The 19,103-nt window shown below is 42.2% G+C and overlaps 2 protein-coding genes across 4 annotated transcripts; one reads left to right on the top strand and one right to left on the bottom strand.

The window, feature by feature from the left end:
- Positions 1-75: 75 nt before the first annotated feature.
- On the bottom strand, positions 76-8,100 carry LOC135483848 (acyl-CoA Delta-6 desaturase-like). Of its 3 annotated transcripts, none has more exons than XM_064764897.1 (13): positions 7,802-8,100; positions 6,712-7,058; positions 5,747-5,934; positions 5,192-5,341; positions 4,501-4,647; positions 3,837-3,938; positions 3,356-3,415; positions 2,922-3,048; positions 2,523-2,599; positions 2,183-2,280; positions 1,560-1,736; positions 1,220-1,345; positions 76-865 (listed from the first exon to the last, which is right to left on the bottom strand). In XM_064764897.1, the coding sequence occupies exons 3-13, from the start codon at positions 5,918-5,920 to the stop codon at positions 805-807; spliced, it is 1,299 nt and encodes a 432-aa protein (XP_064620967.1). In that variant the 5' UTR covers positions 5,921-5,934; positions 6,712-7,058; positions 7,802-8,100; the 3' UTR covers positions 76-804. The 3 variants fall into 3 exon arrangements, with proteins under 3 accessions (XP_064620967.1, XP_064620968.1, XP_064620969.1); XM_064764898.1 differs by having other exon boundaries at positions 7,836-8,100; XM_064764899.1 differs by having other exon boundaries at positions 6,712-6,947; positions 7,862-8,100.
- Positions 8,101-9,080: 980 nt separating this feature from the next.
- On the top strand, positions 9,081-15,161 carry LOC135483847 (CUB and sushi domain-containing protein 1-like). The gene is made up of 9 exons (XM_064764896.1): positions 9,081-9,197; positions 9,672-10,049; positions 10,821-11,049; positions 11,395-11,582; positions 12,033-12,362; positions 12,681-12,881; positions 13,326-13,697; positions 14,016-14,221; positions 14,946-15,161. Exons 1-9 carry the CDS (start codon positions 9,128-9,130, stop codon positions 14,958-14,960), a joined length of 1,989 nt encoding a protein of 662 aa, XP_064620966.1. The 5' UTR covers positions 9,081-9,127; the 3' UTR covers positions 14,961-15,161.
- Positions 15,162-19,103: the final 3,942 nt, after the last annotated feature.

Below are 19,103 nucleotides of genomic sequence, written 5' to 3'. Positions count from 1 at the left end.
ATTGATATTGTCCCCAATTCGTTTATCACAAATAAAATGGAAATTAACAAATCTGTGTGTTTTAACAACGTTCTTTTATTCAGAAGGTATGGCTATTTGAGAGATTCACAAATAACCGTTTGAAGCCAAACCATTTAACTCTTTATACGTGCGATGCTCTGTTTTAATCGTCAAAACAAGAGGAACGAACAGTCTTATTCAACGCTGCACTGCAGCAAGACAAAGCCTTAAACGCATAAATCACAACCTATCAATATACGTAATCTATATATTACGTCAATAAACGCTATATTCACAGACAACTATACACTACATAAAAAGCAGAAATTATAACCATGTGCAAAGTAACAACTATCAAAAAGTTATATCACGCAGGACAACCTCCTCGAACTTGGTAAAAAAAAACTGAAAGGAAGTTTTTTCTTCCTCTACGTCTTCTAATAAGATGACGGATGTTTTTCAGACAACACTTCAATGATGCCAAGTACTGAAATTCAAACTACATGTTGAATCCTTTTACAACTACGAACTTATAAAGCGTCGGGCAAAGAAGCAATTTTAGCAATTTGGAAGCATGTTGGTTATGACACGGGATGCGGTCCAGTCCATGCTCATGTCAGCAATGATTAAGTCGCGCAATATGAAGTAAATAGTGTTCGATTCATTGTGTTTATTCTGTTGATACAAAAGACCAGTACTTCTTCCGATGAGCTGTAACACCACACAAAAGTATTTCTCCTTCACTTTCATGCTTTTAAGAGCCTCCTTTACAGTGTCATATAAAACTGCATCTGCTGACTGGTTTTAGTGAAGATGATATGCTTTGTACGCAATCTGCCAAAGATCACCGGAATGCTTTAACGACCTGGAAAGGAAGAAATGTAAGCATGGTTTATGCAAGAATCAAGCCCGGGGTTAGAGACAACTTACATGTAGCATTATCTCCTTCAGCAATTTGAAGTAATACGTTTTGCCTTCAGTAAGTTTCATTTCAACAGTAGCGTTTGGACTTACCGGTAACGCCAACTTCACTGCAAGCACCAATTGAGACACCGAGGCCTGAACTCTACCCAGTTACTCAAAACAACTTTGCTAAATAGGCTAACCTTCCTCAGTTCCTTCAATTAAACAGGAATACCAAAGACAACTTCGGACTTAACGCAAAAACGATAAGTGCTGATGCACTGACTAGTCAGATCTCAAAATACTGCTGTCCTACCTGGTTATATCAGCCATAGCTTTCCCCATGGGTTTCACTTGATATTTGATGCCATGTTTTTCACAAAGGGACTTGACAAGTGATGCCATCTTGTAGTAGTTGTGACGGGGCATGGTCGGAAACAAACTGGAAGAGGAAGGGAAAAAAATGGTGTTGTAAGACAGGCCAAGACGATTCGTGAATAACGATATTCTTTGAATGGCATTTTAGGAAGGTGCTCTATATACTGATCGATTGTTTGTTCTCTTCCTATAGTTCGTTAGGCTATGACGTTTTGTTCCCTGGCCGTTGTAAAGTAGGGTATATAGATCATCTCTACAGAGTAACTTTCATCACTTACTGGTGTTCAATCTGGAAGTTTAAGTGGCCCGTGAACCAGTCATTGAAGAAGGACCTCTCCACGTTACAAGTGGCATGGATTTGTAGGGCTAGCCATGGCTTGGCCTCATCATGGTCGATCTGCATAGGTATATGGTTCGATTGACTCACCCAGCCAAACCAAATGCTGTCCAAGCATCTGTAAACAGAACCCTCGTGACAATAACTCAACAGGCAATTGATAAAAAGCTTCATACGTGGAGTCCTTCATTGCAATTTTCAAGAAGATGCTGTAGAATTAAAACAAGCACACCCAACTTTAGGAGACACGATCTCATCCACATTAGTTTATACTAAGTTTGTGATAGACTAGTCTTTTTCTAAGATCGACTATGGTTTCCTTGTAGGTGAATGTTGAGACTAATACTGTTCGTAGTACCATGTGGGGGATTAATCACCAACATGTTGCTGACGTCAAGCCAGCTCTTGTTGACACCTTTTTTCCCATGATACCTATCCCTGGGATTAACATGTTGGTTAAGATCAGCAGGTGTCATGACGTGGCCACAGATTAGCCGACACTATCCATTCAACGCTCGTATGTAGAAACTCTGTTCAATAATTTCATAGCAGGACTTTACTTACCTCACGATAAAGACATATATAATGGTCCCCAAAACTCCGAGCAATGGCGTGTAAAGATAGAGCGTTTTCGCATAGTAAGCCATGATGAATACAAAGTCCTGCAAGAAACATATTGAACATGATACACCCATCGTAGTAGTTTTTGATATTACGTCGTAACATGAAGGGAACTTGCAGTTTTGATCAATCTGTTGCAGGTAATGGAATGTTACAAAATTGAAATTAGTTACATGGTATCTTTCCAACTAACCAAAAAAAGGGGTAATCATACCCTTATACAGCTTATACCCTAATCTGTTTCTCGCACTACACTTCCGATCAAATTAATCGGAATACTTACAACCCATAGTTTTCTCGTGATCACGTGCCTTATTATCATGTAATGGAAATACACGGGAATCAGGAGAGGAGGACCAACTGAAGGAGAAGCATCGACAGTCAGTTATACTTATGTTCCGAGCCCGAACAGCCTCTCCACAGAGAAATGGCTTCTAATCATGATGGCAAGGCCTTCAGTCCGAATCATTCTCGATATTCTCCCTACCAGCGACGTTCCGATGTGGTCGGTTACACATTCATTTGAGTGAGATTTTTCAAGTTTTAAAAAGTACCCAAACGTACAGTATTGAACATCAAATGTAGCCCTTTGTCGAAGGTATTGTACTTTTTTCTGCCCCAAGGAATGTGAAATAGGCCGAGGATGATGTCACATTTCGAGGAATAGAAAAAGCTAGCTTACTTAAAAAGAAGTATCTGTGCTGCAAGTTGTATGGCATGCATCTCTTCCATCTGCGAGCGATCTCCACTGGAATGACATCACCCACAACCAGGAAACGTTCTAAACGGACATCGGGGTCTTTGTCGATCTGAAATCGAATAATAGAATTAGAATTTAGTCATTCCATCTATATCACGACGTGCCGAAAGCAAAGGCAATACTATATATACGTTGACATTTTCAGGAATGAAAGAGCATTTGCTCGTCTCACTGCAACCACTGACAGGTATACATTTTCTCTGGTATTATTGACAAAGACAATTACTGTCAAACGCTAATCCCAATAGTATATCAGTTGATTTACAAAAATAGTGTCAAATGCTTTTCTTCTTCGAATTCTGACATCATTCATTGTGATGTAGACGGCACCTTCCTACTTTCATCATCTTCCTTACCACATTAGGCTTCGCATGATGCTGGAAATGCATATGGTTCCACCATTTGGCCGATGCACCCTGAAACATATTGAAATATCTTTTATCTTTTATGTACAAACAAGTCAAGGTTGGGGTTTATCATCAGATATCCAGACTGATTAAGTGCGATCAGCCGAGTTTGCCAACTCTCCATAAACTGTCTCCCTTAACGACGGAAAAACAAACACGACTTCATCCTACCCAACAACTCTCCCTTCAAACTATACTTTTTACCACAACAAACGACATATTTTTATTAATGATGCCGTCAGAGAAAAAAGTGTGAAGTCCTCTAAGATGTTGAAAGCCGGGTAATCTACACTAACCGGGTGCCTTGAACTTTCGAAAGGAAGGCACACTGAGTATCAAGAGAGAGGCTTATCCTTTTCTCTCGTAGTCTCCATTCTAATCAAGATCAACATCCAATTTTCATCAACTCTTTTACCTCAATGCTACGTACCTTTGTGAAACTCATTGTTAAATGATGTAAGAAATGATCGAGTTTTGTATCTTTGAAGACGGAGAGATGCCCAAAATCGTGCTGTAACCATCCCGCCTGTGTCTGCAAACGAAGTGCATGTGAAATCAGACAGATTACACTCTGATGAAAGAGACTGGGACTCATGAATCTGAGCCAGGTTGTCCTGTTAACCCTCAAGGAGATGAAGAAAATTCAATGACATTGATAGTAATGAACAGCTTGCTGAACAGCTTGGGTCAGAAAGAGTTCAATTTCATTTGCGATCTCGGCGCATTGTGGCTCAAGATGAATAAGCCTCAGTTTATACAAGAGAAATGTCACTGTAAGCCCATCCTCGAAAATCCAGTGCCCTCCTCCCCTCGCACACAAGATCGGTTGATAGCGCCGAGTGATGGTCTGAGCTTCAGGATGCCAGGATTCAAAGACAGATCAGCGGAAATGTCATGTCAACTGTCAAGTTCAGCATGCAACGAGAACATTTTCGTCATCCGGGAAAAATTTGGTGCATGTGCTATTTTGATGTTGTCTCTTTTTTTCGTCAATAATAGTGTGACAAAGTAGAGCTAATGTTTTTGACTGGATGACAATAGCCTTAGAAACAATTTTTCAGAATAGCTTCAATTTTGTTTCGAGGATAACATACCTGCGATATGGTATAAAGCATAACAGAGATAATATATGCAATCCATCCAGTACCGCAGTACCACATATTCAGATAGGCCAGTGCTTCTAGTATGAAAACATGCGTCAACATGATGGTGAAGAAAAAATAACTGGCCTCGAATAAACCCTGAAAGACAACATACGAAAAAACGTGACCATGCATGACATGAGAAAAAGACACTCCGGACGCAGTGCGGACCGGCCTCGTCCTGTCACCCGGTAAACAGAGGAAAGACGATCAGGATGACGAAAGGGACTGCATAGGAGTCTAACGGAAAGAAGCCAGAAGGAGCATATTGAAAATTAAAGACCCCGCCTAAAATGCTGATGAGAGCTCTGTGGTTAGAATGAAATAATACTAGGTTTTTTTAGGCTAACCAGAAATAAAAACTATATTAATCTCGCCTCACCTGAAATGAAAAGCTTCACCAAACCGTTACAAATTCGGTGGTTGTTATATTGAAGGAGGATACGTGTTTATAATATGCGGATTCCCGACAGCTGCCGGATTGAGGCCAGTCACAAACATCGATGATGGATGCACACTGATGGAGATCTTGAATGCCGTTACGGACAACTCTCTTGAGGTAAATTTTCAAATAATTCTTATCAATTCGTACCTATGCCAAAAAAAACCATATATAATCAGCATATCCTAAATTTCAACATACCATCTTCCTAGCCGTCTCTCTAAGTTGATCAAAGTCTTGGTCGACGCTAGAGCGTAATGACTTATCGGCGTCCCGCAAAACGCCAACTCGCACTGCTTTCAAGAACTTCGTAACATAGTTTAGGTCATTATGGAAGGCATGGAACGGTTCCTGAAAAGTGGCAAACCATATTCAAAGAAAGTCAACTAAATGATGGCACTGAGAACGATCGGGAGGCAAGGGAAGTACATTTATAGCTCTATAGCTGTATGAGTAACGGGTAAAAAAGCACAGTCTAACTCAACCTTTTCCAATCATCTTGTCCCACAGGTATTAGACGCTCACCGCCAGCGACCCGGAATCAATTATTATCAATATCATTATCACAATTATTAAAACATATTTTATGGTGCCTTTTATCAGATGGTATGCTCACAGGCACCTTTCAATCACTGATAAACATTTGAACTCCCACACGTACATACCCGAGAGTTGAAAGAGAACGATTTACAACTCCCTGAACATTCACAGTTATAATAAATCTGGTATCTTCAGGCTGTAACCATGGTTACCTACCGTCGCGTCTTGACCGGCAAGAAGATTCAGTAACCTTGACCCTCCTGGGTGTCGTCTGCTCCAATCCGTGACGTCATACACCTGACCGGAAATGACGATCCAGTTGTCTCCCTTTTGACCATGTTTTGATACTTCCTCCAATGTAATGATCCTTGTCTTAGAATCTTTCCCCATCTTGTTTCCTGCAACTGACAACAATGCACAGTATCAGCCAAAATGAAAAAGCATCTAGAAAAGCGTTAATAGCGCAAACAGTCAAGAAGTAGGATTATTTTTAATCGGTATCTTTACAATAATAGATTCATACAAAAATGAACGAAGACTAGTGTCCTAGTCTTTATTAATTTTTGATGTGTATCAACAAAAAGTAAAGATTCCGTCCAATACTGCTTCCCCAATCATTGTGGAAACATGCTCTACCTGCCGACAGTCTCGTATGCCCTATGACTCATTGCAAAAAAACACCTATCACCTGCTTCGTAATCAAGGAGCCGGTCCGCCACAAGTTATTTTTGATAGAGTTTCGTGCATTATCGTACAGAGGATACAGCAATGTCTGGTATTCAAGACTGCTGCACCGATACCTTCAGTCAATAGCTGCAGCAAAATCAACCCAAATCGTCAAAGGATGAGTTTGGTCAAACTCGTCATAACGGTATTATACCGTTACCGTTATACCCTTATACCGCAGAAGAATTCAACCTCGCCTAATACACGGTCTTTAAACAAAGTCCGTTCACACATACCCCTTATTTCCCATTGTTCTACTGTCTTATCAAATGGTTATCTGAGTACTGGGTAAATCTTGAAACATCGACCCCAACGAGACAGCTTTCGTGGGGGCAGAAGACGTAATCGTGAATTTGAGACACATCTTCGAAAGTTTAATGTGAATTTCAACACAATCGACAAGAAATATAGGAAAATATATTTATGCATGTGTATATTCAAGACAACCAACCTACCTACGGTACATGTATCACCCGACCGGCTTCCGCCTTTCGTCAGAAGTTGATTATAGAAGATGTCAGGCTATGTCACCAGCTGGCGACCGATCCCGTGTGGTCAGGCTGTCCCTGCTTGTATGATCTATGTAGGCATCTAATAACAGTATGTACACAGTGGATACTTCATGAGATTTCTACACTTTGCACAAAGTATCTTGGGTTTATTCTAATCCTCCAAGAAAGACACACATATTCTTGAATATGAAATGTATAGAAATCCAGGTGATACCGTAGGACATTCCTTTTCTTTGTTGTTTACACTATCGTCTGCGGCATTACAACAAGCCTTTCAAGATAATCCGAATCTGAAAAAATGGGGGACAATATAGAAGCAAATAGTATCACAGACACATCTAAAATGGTTTGCCTGATACTCAGCCAGTAATCATAAGAACAAATTAACACTGATTTTCCTTTACTACAAATTATTTAATTATCCTTTTAGGACAAGGAATACGGACGTACACGTTTTGCAAGTGATTAGGAAATAAAATCTTAGCCTTAGCAGCCATAAATCAGAAATACAGCAAAACGGTGACTTGGCAGAAGATTCTGATGAAGCAGTTCAGCACTGATGGTCATAATAGTACAAAATCTGACTTGGCAGAACAATAACGACGGCCATGCATAATAGTACAAAATTTTACTTGGCAGTAAAACACTGATGGTCAGAATAGTACAAAATCTGACCTGGCAGTAGAACACTGATATTCATAACAGTACAAAATCTGACGAGGCAGCTCAACACTAATGGTCATGTGCAGCCTTCCAATACAAAACCGGAGCGGCATAGGGTCTACATGGGCCTAACAGTCATGGCAGTCTGACTTAGCAGTTGGCTACAACACTGCTGACCGGCCATAATTAATGGAACAAAACATGACTAAGCAGTATGAGTAAGCAGCAATGATAGCACAATGTTTAAACCATGGAAGCAAGAACAAAATCTGACTATGCCTATGACAATTATCATCAGAATACATATATACATATTGAGACCTAACGATAATGATACATTGATGTTACATATCTGGGATGAAAATCATACCAAACAGTGCTGGAATCGGCGTCTTGCTACTTACTGTACGACAATATCGCTATATGATACCTTTGTTTAGATATCCGTCCAAATCCTCATAAAATTTGCCGAGAATACAAAAATACGAAATATCTTGTGAAATGCATGTTTCAGCACAATAGTCGTTAAAGACGGCAATATATGCTGTGCTGTAGTATCATGCACATCCTTAGCGCAACAATCGACTCGGCTAGACAGAAAATCGATAAACCAGTGTATGTCAACGCTAGCGCTATGGCTAGCGTTCGTTAGCCGACTGTCTGTTAGAACCTCGAGAATGGCACTGTGCATGGATCGGATCATCCGAAGTTGCAGGGCACGCGCCATGCAAGCGCGCCGCGCAGGTGATTGTCATTTAACGCATCACAGTCAGGTTATGCGAGTCGGGGAGTTCGCCTTCAGCTTCACACCGGCAGCTTATTTTAAGCTGGGGAGGTTTGGCAAGTCGCTCGCTGAACAAGCGTAATGTGTTGTCACGTTTAAAGAACCGCTTCCCAAGCAGCACTGAAAACCAACCCAGTTCAGTCAGCAAGCCCGTCATCACCGCTCGCCCAGTCCAACCGTTCTGATTATTGACAGTGCAGTATTAAACATTGCATATATATCGATGGGTGCGCGTAAACCGGAACCACGAAGAACACGGGTCTTCCAAGCTCAAGTCTTTATGGACTTAATCATCGTCATCCGTAGTAAGCCAGCACGAGTCTTTAAAGAAAACCAAATCATATAACAAAAAGGAAGTGACCACTTGGCAAGCCCGGCTTACCAAACAGCGACTTTTTCTTGTCCTGAATGGAGAGCCGAACTAATTAATATTAAAGTAAAGTCTCCAGCTCGCCAAACAGGGTAGATCTTTTACCTGTTTGGCAAGCCCGGCTGGCCGAACAGGGTGGCTTTTTAGTGCTGTTTTGCAAGCGGCTCTCCAAACAGGACAAAAAGAATATGCCTGTTCGGCGAGCGGTTTGCCAAATAGACCCGGCCTAACAAAATAACAAAGTTCTGTACACGTATGTGTGCGTATATATACATGTATATATATAGACTTGATTTAATGAAGAAAAGATTTGAGTGACATGAAAATGTTTACATCCGCCGGGACACAATTTCGACTTATTACTGATAATGATATAATGAAATACAGAACGCACTTTCAACCGATTGACCTATAAAGATAATGCAAAATTACATGTATATATATTTATGGTTACAGTGATCGTTTCATGTAATCACCGAAAGTGAATTGATCACAGGCTCGGCGATCTGTGGCAAACGCTGGCCGACTTCCGTGCCGACATCATGATGACCAATTTTGTAGTGTCGTGGATTCTGGTGTCTGCACTGTTTGTAACGACCGTTCTGGGTTATGGTAAGTTAAGCCACCGAGAGAATAAGTATAGAAAGGTTAGCGGGTTCGTCCACCCGTGCTGCCTCAGTCCACATGACCCATTCTGAACCATCAGAGTTAATCGGTCCGTTACCTCCGGGTCGGCGGAGTGGATCCAAGGCTTGAGGGTCAAGACGACTTTCATAATCACTCAATATCACACCACGATATCATATCCACAACCCGCCACTGGTCTTGTCATCATGCGAACTAGAGATGCAATACATGTAATGCCGATAATGCAATGTAGTGCAGCATTTGTGTGCTAATACAATTGTCTAGTGCACTACCGGTACTGGCTACAGGTTATACATACACCGTCGAAAAAGATACACTATGGTGTCAAAAAGGATGCCCTCAAATTGAGGTTCCCTGTAATCAACAATTCACTTAGGGTATGAATTGTTGCTGTAATGCAATGGTCTTATTAGGTTGCATTATTTTCTGTATTTTCAGCCGACATCGGATTGACCAGTGGAAAAGCCAAATTTCAGGGTTACCTCGATATGAGGCGTTTTGTCCTGACTGGCAACTACACCGTTGAACCAGATATCGATTCGGGCGTCTTCTCCGTTGACCTGATGGAATTGTCCGAAACTGCACAGGTGGTCCTTTTCACCAAAGCCAACGCATCCGGCATACAATGGAGAGATCCTTGCGCGGAGCCCAGTCACTCAGACCCGAACATCCTGAGGGTCTACACAAACCAAACCGAAGTCCACAGTTCTGATGCTCCAGACGTATACCAAGTAAACTCGAATACTGTGCTTTGTTTCATGATCATCAATGAGCTCAAATTTGCAGATATGGGGTTAATCAAATTTAGTTTTAAAGGTGAGCTGCTTTAGCAGAAAGACAAGGTGTTCAGATTTACCAATACAAGTATAAAAATGTACATTTATATATCACGACTTAGCTATACTATAACATTATACAATAGCAAGTATGGATTAATTTATCTATCTACACTTGATAGGTCATCCTGACATAACCAGTGATTTTCAATGTATTCCGCCTGTCGATATTTCAGGAGTATCAAAATAAACCTGATCTCAGGATGAGGTTTGCTTTCGTTGCGGCGTTCATGCGGACACCAAAAAGCGATTACCGTAGATTCTAAAACAGTGATTTATAATGAACAGCATGCAGTTTACAGTGTAAATGCACTATGCGCCTACGGTGTCTCGTTTTTGAAATCACCAGTTTTATGGATGTTTTAGAACAGGCAACCATGTGCAATACATGGAAGCAGTCAAAAAGCATTTAAAAACACATTATTCGTTATCAAATTAGATGTTCTAGAATAGAAATTGCTACCTCATTGTCGGTATTGATTGTCTCACCAAAACCACTCGGTTTTGGTCTACGTTATAGCTCCACCCTCGCGGTGGTGGTGAGACAACCAATACCTCCAGTTTGGTATCAATGCTCCCTGCTCTCACTATTCAATCCTTCAGTGAACATCCCTGCCAAATAGGGAAGAACCACTGCCTCTTGATTGTGTCAGAGTCTACTTTCGGTTTATTGTATAATAATCGGATAAGATTCATGTAGAATGTATAGGCCTTACCTTTTGTTGAACATTCTCTACTTAATCAAATATAGATAATGGAAAAACGGGGAGGAAGAGTTTCTACCGTTTTCCGACGGAGGGACCTTTTAGACCAAAGGCGTTTGATTACTACTCGTTAAGGGCATGTTACCATCTCCGCTCAAAACAGTCATCCATGGCCATCGACTATGTCAATCGAATGACCGATAAAACCTATCTGGATCGTGTTGGTATAAGTTCTGGAAAGATAATTCGAGAACGATATCGCAACGACTGTCGAGGGTAAGTAAGTTCAGTTCACTATAGCCCGGTCCTTCTCATCAATAGAGCGCACTTAGAGAACTGCGTCAAAAGTTTGACATCGTATGATGCATGATTCCTCGTACATTGTACATGGTCATCTATCCTCAAACTGGTTTTTCCTTCAGCACCATTTCTTTTTTCCATTGACCTTACTCACTGTTACGCCGCAGAATATTAGCCCCTCTATAATGTACTATTATAATGATATGTACCCATACTCCTTAGGGATGTTGCTTTTGAGAACTAACGCCAGAGAAAAAAAAGCACAATGATTTGCACATGGACTTGTAGATGCATATATATGTACGTGTGTTTGTATTGCAGCTCGCGTTGCGCATATGCAAACGTAACACGTTATTTCCACCTAAAAACAGTTACTGCCCAGACTCCTGGGAACTTACAACAATGGCCGATAATCGTAAATGGTACTGGCGTGTGCTTCCACTTTGAAGGCCTTCGAATAGTTAAAGGACAGGATCGACCACCACCTGTTACACTATTCAAGATTTCAGGTAAGACTTATGCAGTTGATTTTAGGCGCAATTTTGAATTATTTTCTGAATTATCATCACGAGGGCAATTTTCATCACACATGATTAACGCTGACCTCTGTATAAGCGGTGCTCGACGCACCAATCGGAACCGATGCTGTATGATTGACAGTGAGGTGCGTCCAGTGAGCAATAACTGAGCCATTCTGATGATCCTGATTGGCTGCCTCATCATTTGGCAGCATCTCGCATAGAAACGGTAGTCATGTGTTCAGCGGTTGTGGGAGGGGAGACAAAGCGACCGATCACCAACGACGGGATTCGGCATGAAGCTTGGGATTCTGGGACACGATAACCTTATTATTGTGACGCAATAGGTATCCCAGGTATACTGCAATTAAGTGTGGGGGAGGGGGGAACTATAAACTCAGTTAGTTATTCCTTTTTATCATTAATAGTTCTTTCTTTTAGAGTTTCCTTTTTGTCATGGGACTATCTCTAGCAGTGAGGGTGGAGTTTTAGTAAGTCCGGGCTACCCGAAGCATCGTTACAAGAAGAACTTGTCTTGTACCTGGACTATCCGAGTTCTCCCTGGCCAAACCATTTCCGGAGTGTTTGAAGATGCCGAGAGCGACTGCAATAACGATTTTGTCCAACTCGATGGCCTCGAAGGTGGGAGGCGAGCCGCATGTGGGCCATCCATGACTTCACAACAATTCTTGAGTGAAACTAACACCATGACTTTGACCTTTAAGACAAACATATACAAACAACTGAAAGGATTCCTCTTTCGCTTTGACGGTATGTCATTCCCAGCCTATATCATAGTTCATTTCAATGCTAAGTGTATTCCAAGGCTAAACATCGGCGATTGTCCTGTATGAGGCTGTCGAAGCTACTCATATCATACATCAAAACACAACAATCATCGACATCAAAGAAGCCGGCTTACCGCGACGGAGGAATATTTCGGCTATATGGAAGCTGCATGCTACATCAATCCTAAAGTCTCCTCCATGGATATTACGCACGACGGTAGATCGGCATCGGGAAGCTGTTACACAACGTTTTGTAGTCGCTAACTTCTCCAATTGATTTCATTATTTTTGCGTATTTCAGCTGTTGGTTGTAGCCTAAGGAACCTATCATTTCCCCCAAATTCGGTCATATTGAATAAAGAAAAGGTTGGCGTCATCAAACCTGGATACACACTGCGGGTTGGATGTTTATCTGGTTATGTGTTTGCGGGTGGAAGTGATGAGGCCATGTTAACGTGCATTGCTGATCGAACGTGGAGTGCCGGGATCCCGTTTTGTGTCAGTAAGTTGTCTTTATTATCGGGGGTTTTATTCTATAATCGAGAGATACACTTTCCAGTCGAGCATTCGACAAGAGAAATCATTTAGCTTACGGGCCCTGCCCATTTATTTGTATTCACCACACATTCTTCTAAATGTTTTCTGGTAGTAACTTTTTTCTCGGAAAGACCCTTTGATTACATTATCAATGGAGGCCCTGTGCCACATAGTATATATTCACTTCCCACTCGGGTCACTGAGCATCAAGCCTCTGCTGCATGAAGAAGACCATCGCCAGCTTTTGAACGGTGTCGCCGATATGGGTTTGTCACATACAATTAAGTATTCACAAAGAATACTTGGTACTTCATTAGCGTCTATGATGCAAATGATGTATCATTTTCGAAGTGCGACCAGTCACTCCGCTGTGCACAAGTCCGTGATGTACAATGTTGATATCTTCCAGAATATCCCAGTTGTGACCTAAACCTCACTGAGCCCATAGGCTCCCTTTCGAGCCCTGGATACCCCGGGTTCTATCCGAAGAAAACCGCATGTGCTTGGACAATCAGGGCTAAGTACGGGCAGCGTATCAAGCTTCGACTGAACCACATCCAGAGCGACTGTGAAAATGATTACATCATTATCGGTGGGTTGTTGCAGTCTGCGGGTAACGTTACTGCTTTGAAACCGAAAACGGCGTCGCCCCGCAACTTGCTGATCTGTGGACAGAATGCCCAACAAGGGTCAACTTATACTTCTCAGGCTCATGAGATGACTGTGCGATTCAATTCTGGCCTCTACAAGGGAGAGGGATTCTTTAACATGACTTACCAAGGTAAGGCAGCTACTTTCTAATCGAATCTCGTCGTCTAGAGGAGATCCAGATCCAACCCAGATGCAAGACACTTTGCTACGTTCTTAATCCGCAGTCAGCAGAACTCGGTAGAGCGTTTCCCGGGAGCGTTCCTTGCCGCCTATATGACGAGACCCCGGGGAGGAGATCGAATTGGCCGTTGAGACGATACTCTAAGTCGCACTTTGCCTCATCGCTTGTCGTGATTACAAACTTAACTGCACAGGAGAACTGCTTAAATGAGTTCGGATTTTCTATGGTCCTGACGTATCTTATTTGTTTCTATACTTTCGTTTCTAGCTATCGGCTGTAAATATAATTCGATCATACGTCCTGCAAGGTCAAAGATCACCAACAAAGCTGATTTCTATCCGACTGGGTACAGACTTGAGGTGGAATGCAACAATTTGTATCGCTTCCCGATAGGAAACAAATCTGTGGTGTTGACGTGTATGGCGACTGGCATCTGGAAAGGAAGAGTCCCACTCTGTGTCAGGTCCCTTGACGTAAGTAACGCCAATTGGGACTAGAAAACGGGGTAAGAACTGTCTCTCTTGTATTCTCTTTACCCCGTGTGTCTAGAGATGGGTATACATGTAATGGTATCATTAGGGATTTTTTCCAAATCTTCGCGAGGATGACATGTCCATTAAACTTTAAGTAGCATCTATTTTCAAATGCATTACTGGATATTTGGAAAAGAGAATATCGTGTTGCATATATATCACTGGATGAGGTATTCCCACACGCCTTGTCTGAGAGCTGAACAGTGTCAGAACATTGAGGGTCAAGATGTTTCAATGAGGAGCAACAAATTCAAACTGCACCGATAGGGGTTGGCCGCGCATGATTACAAAGTGAAACTCCCTAATGATGCCTTGCCAGTAGCGTTTACCAGTATGCCTTTAAGCTTTCCTGTTCTGAAGTTGTGCTTTTATCATCTGTTCTGCTATCGCCTATTCCTGTTAAACAAGTTTCTGATCCCTGCGCTGTTCCACTATCGGCTATTTCTGTTTGACAAGATCACCCACACTGCTCGACTCTTGCCTATCCCTGTTTTACAAGATCACCCACGCTCCTCCACTATCGCCTATTTCTTTTTTACAAGCTCCCCACGTTCTTCCACTATCGCATAAAGTGGCTGATAAGCTATCTCCAATTTTAGTTCTTACATCATTTTGTAGACCATTCGCCAAGTTCGGTTCTTCATGAAGTCTATTACTCTTTCAGGGTCGCCAGACGTGATGACGAAGCGAAAGAAAGGGAAACGAAAAGGACTAGTGGGAAATTATGAAGAATATATATTGTGCTCTAGGTTCTGACGATCAAATGATATAGACTAAGAACCTGAGTTGTGTTATCATAAACACATGTGCCCCAGTTGACACGGTACTAAGAATATTGTGCTTTTAGCAAGAATAAATAATATAGGAAGCAATCATGATCAGACAAGGTGTTGCTTTATTTACTGTTCAACCCATCCTAGTTCATAAATGTTCCATCTGCCAGTCTGTTACTCGATTCCCAAGGCGGTGTCATCCCCAAGAGGATCATGTTTTCGATGGTTTGTTCAGCATGGTCGACCACATCATTCTGCGGTCTGCGCTTTCGCAATACACGCAATGTCAACTCCATGGCGTTATCACTTTAGTGTTTGCATTGTAACGTTAGACTTTACAATTGGGGAACAGAGAGAGAGCCTGTCTATTCCTGTAATCTAGTGTTCCCTGAACAATGAGGGGAGCATTCAAAAGAAAAACACTCAAAAACATAAACCAGACCAACATAAGTCATCTTGGGACACTCCTCCGATTCCGAATGATGGTTTTGGTACTTTTGGTTGCTGGACTTGGGTTTTCCCGCAGTAAGGAGCTGGGGTCAAATTGATGGTCTATTGAATATGGGTACGGGTGCTGTATTAGCCAGAGCTAGCCCTTGATTATGAAGGGATTTTCAAATTAAGGTTACCATGGTATGTTTATGTGCTCACCACAGCTTTCAAAACATGATGTATCTTAAGAGGCACTCTGAACTTGGCATGGCCTTATCAAGGAGCTACTCACGGTGCTGAACTTCTAGCTTGCCTGTCGACTAAGTGCCTTGCCTGAGATCATGCTACATGTAGGAGGAGCACGCATTTTAAAGTTATAGTAGTGATAGTGCAATTGGTCTGAGCCATTTGGAGGTCGACATGTGAAGGCCTATCTGGGTTCTCCTTCTTCTCCGTATAAAAAGGGGCATATTGCTGACTAAGGAACGAGGCATATTCACATTGCCTCATCATCTCTATCGGACCAATTGATTTACTTTTATATGCACGCATACAGCACGCCACAGGGTCCGAGTCTGTGGACAAATGGTTGGTTTAATTTGTCTCTTCGATATTGCTCCTTTGATATTGCATTAGATTTTCATTGCAATTCAATCTATATATTCAAGGTATAGCCCATTTGAACCTGCCTGCGCCATGGGTACAATGCTAGTACACGTATAATTCCTTTTGCAGAGACAAGACCACAATTGATTTTTTAAGCCTTTTAGCAGTTAAATTGTCAATGTTTGACCCCGACGCATCGGATGCGTCGAGTTGTGAAACTGAAATTCGGATATGATATACGGGTTAGTCTTGCGAGTAACTGGTGCGATTTAAATTGGTGATTGACCTCGGAAATTTTTTTTAAAATTGACAAGTTTGACACAAGTGGACATTTTTACCCATATCGGCCATTTTCACTCCAAATTTGAACCACCCCCCTATGGCCAGGTTGTCGAAATTCAAAATTATTTTTTTTACCAAACAATTTATTTATATCTGTAGACTTGCCACAGCAAATATTTTTTCAATACCTCTCCAAATATGTACTTGAGAGTAAAAAACATGCACTCGTCTAATTGATAGGCCTCGACCCTCCAACCTATGAATATTCATTAGTGGTCTTGTCTCTGCAGGGAAGGTGATAATGTGATGCAAAAGCTATATCTCCCTGGGTGTAAAACGGTAGATTAAGGCATGCGCTATATAAATGACCTCACTGTACGATCAGAGTCCTTTTCCACTGATGATAACGGAGGAGAAAGAGGCGTATGTTTAGAAACACTGCGGAGTCAAAGGTCTTTAGCGATTAAGTTCTTGAATCGACATTGAAGTCTCAACTGTCAAACATTTGAGACGATATGGCTGGTGATGAATCTACCTTTGTGTTGGACGCAGTCGCACTTTGCATCTGTTCTACAACAATCGTCGTCGGCTGCCCGAGTAACTTGGTCGCTCTTCGGTGGGGCATTAAGTACTGGAAGGGATTCAGGAAATTCTACCTCGTGTTCGCCATGATTCTAATCTGCACGTGTATATGTTGTGTTATAGCACCATTGTGTTCCCTGGTAGAAATCAACAGTTTACTGCAAGCTACAAAAGGGTCGAGAATCTTTTTCGGGCCAAGTCTTGGAATCAGCACAGCCTTTCTCGTGGACTTGTGTCACAGTATTACGTCTGTTTCACTAATTGGAATTGCAGTCCATCACTACAGGACAATGAATTCTTACTTCTTGCCGAAGGATCGTAGAAATTTACATTTCATCATCAGCACTGTTGTTTTCTGCATGCTTTTAATCCCAGATGCTTACGTCCTTCACGAACAACTTCGTTCGGCGGACATATCAGCAGGAAGAGAGAGAAGCGCGGGAAACAGAACATCTGCTGTTGAAGACATGTTTCTCGTGCCAGCGATCTTGCCTTGGAGAAGCCTGTCTAAGACTCTTGTAACATCAGCCTCTCTTCTAGTTGTCTACCTTGTCATTTGGTTTAAGGTTCTGAAAAACAGGCAAGTTGTCATTGCCCCGGCTGCGATGGCCACGCGAGGGTGGAACGTCGCAAGGATTCGTGGTGGTCAACGCAATAGTAGTGGGAATCCCGCGCCCGGTAGCAGTCATAACCAATCCCCAAAAGTAAGCAACCAGTCGGACAATGTCTCTGATACTACATGTACTTCAAAAACCGTTTCAGGAAGTGAACAAGTCAACGTAGTTCCTCCTATTTTTGAATTATTGAACACAAGTGAATCAACACGCCCCATCGACAACGAAGACGGGTATTCCTTCAAAGACGAGATGACTTTGCTCGATTTTTTGGAGGTGTCGTCCTTTCTTGATAGCAAGGAAGGTGGTACGAAAGAGGGATATTCAAATGTTGCTGATACACAGGTGTCGCTTAATTCAATACTGAAATTTACAGTTGAAGAGGTTCAACGACAGCTCGAGCAGATCAGTGATTCCTGCCCCCAAAGCGATGATATGATTGCACATTTTGAGAGGGAAACGACTCTTGGACAGGCTGGTATCCAGCAGGTTCAGATGAAGCACATCATAGGAGGTACGCAGTTGTCGGAGACTGGGATGGGTTCTGAGACGACATCTGCACCTCGTTCATCAAGGAAGCTATCTACGAGTAAAATGAATCTGAATAAAATGATTCAGCCTGGATGTAGGCAAGCGCCGTGGCATCAGCATCAAGCAAGGGCCAGACCAGATAGTCGCAGGTCCTCGCATACTGAACCTCGGTCACAGAGGTTCTCAGTTGCCAGCTCAGCAGCCATGTTGCCATCCACCATAAACGACGAAAATATTGTAACCAATACGTCAAAATCTTTTGATGAAATGTTCCTTTTTGAGAAGACGCAAAATATTACGAAACTGGCAGAGGAAGATGATCAATTAGATAACGAAGACAGGATTATGACGGCGATGCAGAGTTTTACCGACCATTTGTCTGATAGCAAGGGGTCGGTGACTCTAAAGGTATATCTGAGTCATGTGGATGTTCCACTGTTCCGGACTAGGAAGGGGTCTCTTAAGTGTGACGTTCAAAGTGAGGGCACTTGCTCCAAAGATTTGGCCGAGATCAGCATCATGATGAAGGAGGATGACTGCAACGTGGAGTGCCCCATGTCAGTAACGAAGGACGCCAAATATGGTTTTCCTGCCCATGAAAACAAAGAAACACCTGACATGGAAGACGAACGAGCTTCAACAGCGGCTACTCAATGGTTGTATTCGCTCGACGTGGATTCGCCTCACTCCCTGGAATGTCTACACAGGCGAAAATCTCTAGGATTCTCCTATAGCGCGGTAAGCGAATGACCCACGAGTGAATCGGATGAAGACGATAACTCACCCGTAACTTCATCAAGTGCTGAGGACGGTCTTGGTCCTCAAGTTACGGGTAAGTTATCGTCTTTCTCGTAACTTGATGCAGGAGTAGACCTTCCGGGCCGGGAGACCTTCCTGGCATCATTTTTGTCGTCGTCGTCATCATCACCATCATCATCATCATCATCATCATCATCATCATCATCATCATCACCACCACCAACAAGTAGAGAAACCATACTT

The sequence above is a fragment of the Lineus longissimus genome, chromosome 2 (genome assembly GCF_910592395.1).
Source record: "Lineus longissimus chromosome 2, tnLinLong1.2, whole genome shotgun sequence".
Classification (NCBI taxonomy): domain Eukaryota; kingdom Metazoa; phylum Nemertea; class Pilidiophora; order Heteronemertea; family Lineidae; genus Lineus; species Lineus longissimus.
Note: the sequence above shows the minus strand (reverse complement) of the source record. Positions and strands in the feature narration are given on the sequence as shown.

Coding starts and splice junctions, on each gene's coding strand:
- LOC135483848 (XM_064764897.1), bottom strand. CDS start 5,920: ATGGGGAAAGATTCTAAGACAAGGATCATTACATTGGAGGAAGTATCA. Junction 4,648..5,191: donor GAGAGACGGCTAGGAAGATG/GTATGTTGAAAT, acceptor GTTGTCTTTCAG/GGTTTATTCGAGGCCAGTTA. Junction 866..1,219: donor GCTATGGCTGATATAACCAG/GTAGGACAGCAG, acceptor CTTCCTTTCCAG/GTCGTTAAAGCATTCCGGTG.
- LOC135483847 (XM_064764896.1), top strand. CDS start 9,128: ATGATGACCAATTTTGTAGTGTCGTGGATTCTGGTGTCTGCACTGTTT. Junction 9,198..9,671: donor AACGACCGTTCTGGGTTATG/GTAAGTTAAGCC, acceptor CTGTATTTTCAG/CCGACATCGGATTGACCAGT. Junction 12,363..12,680: donor ATTCCTCTTTCGCTTTGACG/GTATGTCATTCC, acceptor TGCGTATTTCAG/CTGTTGGTTGTAGCCTAAGG.